The sequence below is a fragment of the Tachysurus vachellii genome, chromosome 16 (genome assembly GCF_030014155.1).
Source record: "Tachysurus vachellii isolate PV-2020 chromosome 16, HZAU_Pvac_v1, whole genome shotgun sequence".
NCBI lineage: Eukaryota > Metazoa > Chordata > Actinopteri > Siluriformes > Bagridae > Tachysurus > Tachysurus vachellii.
The window spans coordinates 13,919,427-13,928,281 of NC_083475.1; the positions used below are offsets into that span (position 1 = coordinate 13,919,427).

Consider the following 8,855-nt stretch of genomic DNA (forward strand, 5'->3'; position numbering starts at 1 on the left):
TGGAAGTGACATCGTCTATTTAACTTCTTTTGGTCTTACATAGCAGTTTTATACGGTCATTATGAGGAAGAAACAATTTTTTGATGCTTCCTTATCACTTTTTGTTCCATCTCTTCCAACTCTAATACAAACATAGTAAATACATTTAAATAAAAAATTGATTTTTTTTCTTGTCTATGAAGGTTTAAATGTGAAGATTTCTACTATTATAAGAATATTGAATACATCAATGATCAGTTTCTCATTTATCAAATAAAATCAGGGTTCAACTGAAAACAAAGTGATAGAAATGTAAAAGATTTGAGGATATATACAGTATATATATACACTAAATGGACAAAAGTATATGGACACCCTTGCTTTTTCCGCAAAATATAGGAATATATGAGGACCAAACCTGTTCCAGCATAACAACACCCCTGTGCACCAACCGACACAAGCACACACCATCACACACCGTCAGTGGCTGTTCTCACCCATGCCCACAGCCACAGTCCCATATCTAGTGGACAGCCTTCACAGAAGAGTAGAAATTTATATAACAGTAAAGCAGGACTAAACACTTGTAAGGCTCTTTGAGCTGCGTTTGATAATATCACATGACTATAACATGACTATACATGACTATATAACTCAATATCTCAATAACTTTTAATCATTGTCTGTTTTTTATTGCTCCCAGTTTTAAACTCACTCATTTTTTTGGTTGATCTCTGTAGAAAAACTTTTGTAGTATCTTTATACTGAGAAAAGTACAAAAAAGTCCATAAAAATATTGTGACAGGACAGATTACACTGGAATGAACTCCTAGAGATGCTCTGGATATATTAACATAATCCCACCTATCTGTATAAAACTAATCCAGACCAAATAGGGGTTTAGTGACAGTTTTGTTGATCTTTCCTAAACACGTTCAAGCATCATTGCTTATCTGTATGAAAGAAAATGCCAGATTAAAATGGCTTGGCCTTTAATTATTTACACTGTTCTCCATACAGCCCTTCTTCTCAAAGTGCCTTCATATTTTTGCTGTCTTGTGTGTGTGTGTGTGTGTGTGTGTGTGTGTGCTTTACTTGCTGGAGATGCTGATAGCTAGATGATGCTCATTGATGACATGTTGGATTCGCTTTGCTTCAGATGCGTGTGGAATGTATTGGGAATTTAGTCAAAGAGCCATGAAAGTCATCAGCTCTTAGCTGGCTTTGACTCATAACTGTCTGCAAATGACTTTCCTTTCTCGCTTTTCTCACACATCACTGGCCATGAGAAAGGGGGGGTAGAGTTACTAAAAATCAGACTCTATTGTGTTCACTGAAACACATCCACTACCGGGGAAATGCTGTTGAGTTTGTGTAAAATTCATGTTGCGGTGAATGATTGAACTGAAGCACAATGAAACAGAGCTGCTTTAATAAGAAGTAGAACAGGTCCACTGCTTGTTTGTCAGCAGTTTTGGAGGTGGCACACGAGACTCTGTCCTTTAATGAGACAGAAAGAGTTTGACGGCGACATTTATTTAATTCTCCTCTATCTGTGCTAAGTGATGAAGTCTTCCTCTCTCTTTCTCTTTTCCTTTTCCGTCTAGTCCTGACAGGGGCACCATGGCACTTGGGATTTGTTTCTGTGGCCAGGGGTTGTCAAGCGAGACAGCCAATAAGCAATCAAAGTGGCGTGAGTCACTGAAACAATGGAGCAGGCCTTCTTTCGGAGGTGCGACGAGGCAAGTCTTGCATGTATAATTAAGTGAGGGAAAGAGCCAGGGCTACTTAATCTTCCCCCTAATGGCGATTCTCTCCATCACTGGCTTTCTCTGGGGGGCATACCCCATAGACCACTCCCCAGGTCACCAGTGTCCCCCAATTGTCATTGGAGAATCTTTTTTATCAGGCTGAGAGGTGTTTGCTTGCGATCTGGCATTAATCCATTCATCATTGCTTTGTTCCTTTAAGAATTCATAGGGCAGACCAAGGGTCTGTCGCACCAGTGATTTATCATCTGCAGAAAAAGAGAAAGAGATATACTGATATATATATGAGATGCATATTTCACACATGCACACACACTGCCGTGCAAGATTGTCTTTTTTTTTCCTTTTACTGTTTTGAAGGTAGCACTTAGGGAAGTAGAGTGTTTTGTATAGTGTGATTGTGTAGTGATATAGCTGTAAGGAAATGTACATATCGTCCCCTAATTAGCTCCACTCTCACTCTCCACACCTCACACATTAGATGTGGATGTTAATTAGGCTATTTCTTCTGACCTTTCCTTTGAATCATTTGCATGCTGTTAGGATCGGGGGGATATTTTAACAAAAGCCGAAAAAATGACCAGTGCATTAATTTTCTCATTCAGTCTCAATTGAATTTGTTTATTACAAAAACATTTTTTTGTTTTATTTGAGCACATATTTAAAGCAGCTAAAAAAAATTATCAGAAATGTGTTGTTTAACAGGAGATAAGTAATAGTCAAGTGCCACATGGCTCCATGCAGCCTTGGTGTTTGTTGAAGACCGAGATCAGTTCCAGCTGAACCCCAGGAGACAACACAGCCCTCTCTTTTGCACAAGTGTCCATGAACAGAGATGCTGACATACAGGACAAGGAGCAATGGCGGAGCCTGTGATTTAGCCCAAATGGGCTGCACTGCTGCGCTCTATAATACAGACTATTATGTGGTCTCACCACTGACACTAATGGGATGTTACAGCGATTTAAAATGATTTAATGGCTCCCAGGTTGGGCCCCTAATGGCCTTCTTTATACTGCAATGCGTATTATGAATGTGAATGACAGTGTTGTGAAGTGCCTCTGTTTTTCTCCTACATCTGCTCAAACAGTGTGACAGGTGCTGCTTTTCCGTTCAGGAAAAATGTCATGCCGTGACACCCTCAGACCCCCAGATCTTTTCCTATTGTCCATCGTCTCCAACGCGTAACAGGACTGGAGTTAATGTATAGCTGCCACGAGCCATGTTCACTCCCGCTGAGTCAGAAAAATAACAAATAAGGCTAGGACCTTGCATCCTGGAGGCAGTTGGACCAAAAATCAGCTCATTTTTAAATAATTCAGGGATGAGGAAATAATAAAGGCATAGAAGGCAGAGATTAAGAGCAGGGCCAGTGCAAGTCTCTCTCAATTTTGGAACAAAAAAAAATATATACACACACACACACACACACACACACACATATATATATATATATATATATATATATATATATATATATATATATATATATATATATATATATATATATATATATATATATATAAAACACTTTGACAAGTATGAACTTTTTAAACTCAACTCATTATTTTTTCTGTAATGTTGAAAGAGAAAAGCCTAATAACAACAATAAGATTTGAAAACAGATTATTTAACAAAGGCAAATGTATTATTGTGGATATGGGGAAATGATTTAAGCCTATGCTTATTTAGGTCTCTCAGGTACCAAGCAGTAATTTTTCCTCCATAGGAAAGTCTTCAGGACAGAGAACACTTTCTCATGACAAGCAGCAGACTTGTAGTCCAACGTACATACTCTAAAGTACTAAAACCACTAGCTGTTTTTAGATAAGATAGTGTAGTATAAGGGTTTTCAAAATGTTTGCACCTAAATAAGTAAAATCATTTCCGTGGTTTATTTCACATACATGATATTAATATTAGGCTTATTACTAACATGTGTACCATAGTTTTAGAACAATAAAAAATATTCCAGACCCCCTGGCAACACGTTACAGTACCCGGTTGCCCCCGAACCTCATTTCAAGAACCACTGGTATAGTAAACCTGTGGTAGTATCATACTTAAATATAGTTTTATGTTATAGTTACCATAAAGCACCAGCATGAATCCATGCTAGTTTTAAGGTTAAATTGATTAGTTCAATGCTCTATAGTATAGCCATAATCTTAGCATGGTTTAATATATGCTAATCATTGTTATTACACGATATTACAGTACGTATTAGTGTATATTCATTGACAGTTTTATAACCATTATTACTATAAAATAACAGAAAACACTTACTAAAATATTGTCCAGTTGTGTAATGGAGCAACCTTAACCCTAATGAGTTGTTTTTAACAGTTATGCAGTTAGAAATGACGTATTACTAATTCTTTGAAGCTAAAGTGCATCTGTGTGGGTTTGGGGAGTTTGTTACTGCTTTATATGTACAAGAAACAATAAATGTAGGGATTTATTTCTGAAGTATATTTTAGCGTGCAGTATAATTGTGTTATGAATTAAATCTAAACTCGGAATGAGGCGTCTGTGATGAACACTGACTACACATCTCGAGAAGCAGGCAAGCCCTGCAAACATCAGGGCTTCTCCAGCACAAAGGCTGGAAGTGTGTCTCCCAGTCATTACAGATGGTTTAGTGACAGGACGAGACCTATCGATCCGGTGTAGTGAGGGGTGGCTGTGGGGTTAAGCTAACTGGAACCAAAGTCCCAAATCATCTGTGTGTGAACTTTTCCACTCTAAAGTGACAGCCTTGCATTCATTAGTATAAACCACCCGAAGCACTCTCAAAACCGTCCATCAAACGGCTCTCCAGCTTCTCCTGTCAATAGAAGGGGAAACAGATAACAAATCAGTCGAGGTTAAGTGCCAATAGTGTTTGGTGGAGATTTGAAGCCGGAGTATAGGCGTATAACTGGACATTGGGCAAATACAGCTACACCTGCCACTCATTCGTCTCTTTTGCTTTTCTTGATCTGTCTTACAGCGTTTTTTGTTAGCTCCCACTATCCGCAGGCGTTTTAGAAAGAGGGCAAGGAGAAAAGCATCAGGATTGACAGCCATAGCAGTCATTACACGCTGGATTGAATACTAGATTACTTGAAAGTGGCTGAGGGTCAAGCGCCAGCGTGTTCCCTTTTGGCACTCAATGACTTTAATACCCAGCACTGTATTAGACAATTACTGCAAAGCCCGGTCCACACCCCAGCCACCACTCCCCTATCACGCCTGCTTTTTACAGCTGCCATTAAATTGAAAAAAAAAAGAAGGAGAAAAAGCCTGCTACATGGTGCTTGGCTCTAGATCACGCCACACAAACAGCAACTCCATTTTGAGTCAATCGCTCCACGTCAGCTGTCCGAGATGGACACCTGGAGAATCACCCACATCACCATTCCAGACGAATCAGAGAGCCCTGAGACGCAACCACTCCACAGTCCATTACAGTAGCATTCCTCTTAACACTCACTTCACTAAATTACCCCTGTGAGCATGACTCAAGCCCCTGCCTGCCTTTCTTTTTCTTCTGGGTGAGTGATATGACCTTTAGGTGCTTTGGTGACAATTATAGGAAGCGAGAAATTGAATTATTAGCTTTTTTGGTGCCGGCGGTGGCTGTGTAGGCGTAGTTGTAAAATGCAGTAATTATTTAGCTAAATTGGCATATTATATTTCTCCTCTTCTTTTGCAAAGTGAGTTACAAAAGAGACGACATGCTGCTTGTTGTTCAGAAGGGTCTGGATGAGAGTAAGTGATTTAAATGGTTAGTGTAAGCTCTGCTCAATGTTGCTTGTCAATAGGAACAATAGACCTGTTTTTTAGAGGTTACCGAGATAAGGATGGAATGGTAGAAAGCCGTACTCCACCACTCTACTGCTCCTTCACAGGGACCAGTTTTAGACATGGTGATTTAGCCTAATGCCTGTCGCTCTTTCTTTATATATATATATATATATATATATATATATATATATATATATATATATATATATATATATATATATATATATGAAAGAACTACAAAATAAACTACAATTAGCCTTTTCCTCTTCTTTCTTTCTCTTTCTTTCTTTCTTTCTTTCTTTCTTTCTTTCTTTCCATAATTATTTTTGCTTTACTAGCACACAGAGATGAGGCTTTTGCTTAGTGGCTTGTATCAGGCCCTGACAGCGCTTGGTTTGATTACTGTATTCCATGATTTAGCAAACCCTAAACCATGGTGTCGCTAATTAGGTAGCGTTGAGTGGAATGGATGACTACGAGGTCCTCTCAAGGTCATCTCTGCCTCACAAAAGCTTGGCAATAAATTTGAAGTTTGAGCACGGGGGGAACACAAAGGGTCCAGTGAATATGAAGATGAAAGTCCCTGGACTCCTCGTTTTGGTGCTCCGTTGCTCTTGCTGGGGTCTACGTGCTGTCATGTGTGCTCACAGATCTGCATTAACCTTTTCTTTCCACTCCCCCTTCCTCCTCTACTTTCTTCCTTTTTGGCCACATTTTTTGGTTTTGAACCACGCAGGCTGACAGCTGCAGCGGCAGGCTCATCAAATCCCGGCTCTCTGTTTGTACAAGTGCGGATGTCAGACCAATCTTCAGTGACGGTGATCTCTTTATGATGATGCAGTGTGAGAATACATGTGTGAATGTGTAAATGTGTGATGTGTTGTTGTTTATGGCAGCGTGCCTGGGTACGTGATGCACTCTATTTACATCCCAGGAGACCCAAATTCTTAATTAGCTACCAATCAGTGCAACCCCATATCGTTTTCTCCTTACCACCTAGAAAAGCTTGTCTAGCGTGAAATAAGATGCAATGCCCTTAACCTTTTTGTTTCTCCTTCTACAGGAAGACCAATCGTTTCTGTGAGCACCATGCTTGGCTGCAAGGACAGCCGGCTATCTAGAGGATCCTCGACACCCCTAGCCCATTTACTGTGGCACACATACAAGGGCCGTATCGTCTCCCTCTATAAAGAATTTTCCCACTATAATGGAGTCTTTTATTTCCATGCAATATAAAGAGCATTTACGGCTAGTGCACTTTCCAGAGAAACTTCATTTCACTTTGTCTTAATTGGTGATGTTAGGTAGTGTGTTAGGAAGATGGTTCTGAGAAGGAAGTACATTATAGTAGCTTCATTACTTGTTCCTTCATTTGCGAATGTTTTATCAGAATCTGCGCACATAATTATTGTTGAAATTCAGAAGACGCCGCTGCTAATAACTTGAGAATTCTTGAATATAGTTGAGATAATCAGTTTCCATATTGGCTGCTCTAAAGCATGTCACTACTTAATTTATGAATTTCTCAACTTAAGGCACTGGTTTTAAATCCAGCTAATGTATCGACTTTTAACTTTAGTTATGAGTACAAAAAAGTTTTGACAAAACTAGCGAGAAAGAGAGCGAGTGTATACAAACTTTGGAACAAAAGCATAGGAAAACATTTTAATAAAAGCATTACAATATGCACAGCATTTGAGTGTATTTATTTATTTATTTTTTTGTGTATTTATTTGTACTGATGGCATAGTCCGTACCTGCCCCCTGCTTTGTCGTTTTATGTTTTGTGTTTTATGTTTAATGTCTGTATGGATGTTGCACCGTTGACCTGTGAGACACGACATCTCGTTCCACTGCATGTCTCAACATGTAGCGAAATGACAAATAAAGAAACTTAACCTTGAACTTGAACATCACCATAAAATACACTGGCTAATCTTGTTAAACACCTACAAAGGCAAAATTGTGTAATGTCAACAGAAGGAAAGCCTGTAGATAAAGACAGCTACACTCGAAGCCAGAAACGCAGTGGAGAGTCAGAGGTAATTTAGTGAATCACAAAAAAAGTAACAAAGATTTTAGGATAGAAGGTATATATTAATGTATCAGTAGTAATGCTGTTTGAGACATTAAGCAGGCTCAAGTTTTGAAACTGTTGTTCCTTACAGAGACAAAACTAGGATACATCTGTTCATGTTAAACTGAGTCATATCGAATCAATTGTGAATCAAAGTGAAATGAATCAATGCTCGACATGAATCCCTTCTATTCAGTAGTGATCTGAAGTGAATTAATTGTTACTTGTATAACTGTGTCAATTGTATATGGATGGTATCATCTGAAAGCGGGCACTTCACACCCCTACCAGCTCATATGATTATGTGTTCTTCATCTGCGTTTGATGTGCACAGCAGCAGAAAATGGAAGGTCACATCCGCATGCAATGGGAGGCCTGAGGCTCAGCCCAGTCCAAATATTGACATGGGTATGTTAAACTCTGGGCAAGAAAACCAACAATGGCTAGCTTTAACCACCAGTGTTATTTCAGCATGGTGCTGTGTGGCCTTGAGTTACCACACAGCACAGGGGCCCATCTTCTGTTCTCAATAACTCAAGTGTTCATTTGAGTTGGCTCACTCTCTCGGCCAGCCTCGTCTCCACATCTGTGTGCATCTCTGGACATTTTGTGTAATAGGAGTGGCTGGTCTCACATTTTCTTACACCTTTTAATAATATCAATAATAAAGGCAATATGGGAGAGTTCTGGGTCTAAACAGCATGAGGGTTCATCTTTCTCCAAGGTCAGATGATGAATGAAGTATTATTAATTCATCAGGACTCAGTAGTGTTTTTTTTTGTTTTTTTTTTTAAATATGAACTGAGGCCCAGAGAATTTCTAGCAATCTGCTTGTAACCTTAATAATCTTTAGATCTTAAAGCCAGTTCACTGTAGAGAATAATATGTGCAGCATGAAGTTTGCTTCTGGTAGCTTTATTTAGGTGTTCATGCTTCACATTCATGAGACAATAGAAGCCAATTGGACAGATTTGTTGTCTCTCACTTTTTAAAAAAAAAAATGGAGGATCTGCTTTACTCTTTAGCACTCGCAATCAGTATCCTTATTTGTACCTGCGTTCAGAGCTCACAAAGTAACGTGGTTCTAGGAAGCGTCCATTACTCAGTAGTTAAGACAATGGATCTGGTTGTGAGTTCAAATGCCACCACCACCAAGCTGCCACTACTGGGCCCTTAACCCTAGACTGCTGTGTTGTACAGTATACTGTAAATGAGATTCATGTACGTAGTTCTGGATTCGG

General features: G+C 39.2%; 1 protein-coding gene across 1 annotated transcript in view; it reads left to right on the forward strand.

Moving 5' to 3' along the window:
- Positions 1–6,934, forward strand: part of mdfic (MyoD family inhibitor domain containing) — a 130,926-nt gene extending 123,992 nt beyond the window's left edge. Inside the window, exon 5 of the mRNA XM_060889719.1 lies at positions 6,601–6,934. Within this exon, the coding sequence (XP_060745702.1) occupies positions 6,601–6,773 (173 nt within the window). The 3' untranslated portion in view covers positions 6,774–6,934. The remainder of the gene's footprint in view (positions 1–6,600) is intronic.
- Positions 6,935–8,855: the final 1,921 nt, after the last annotated feature.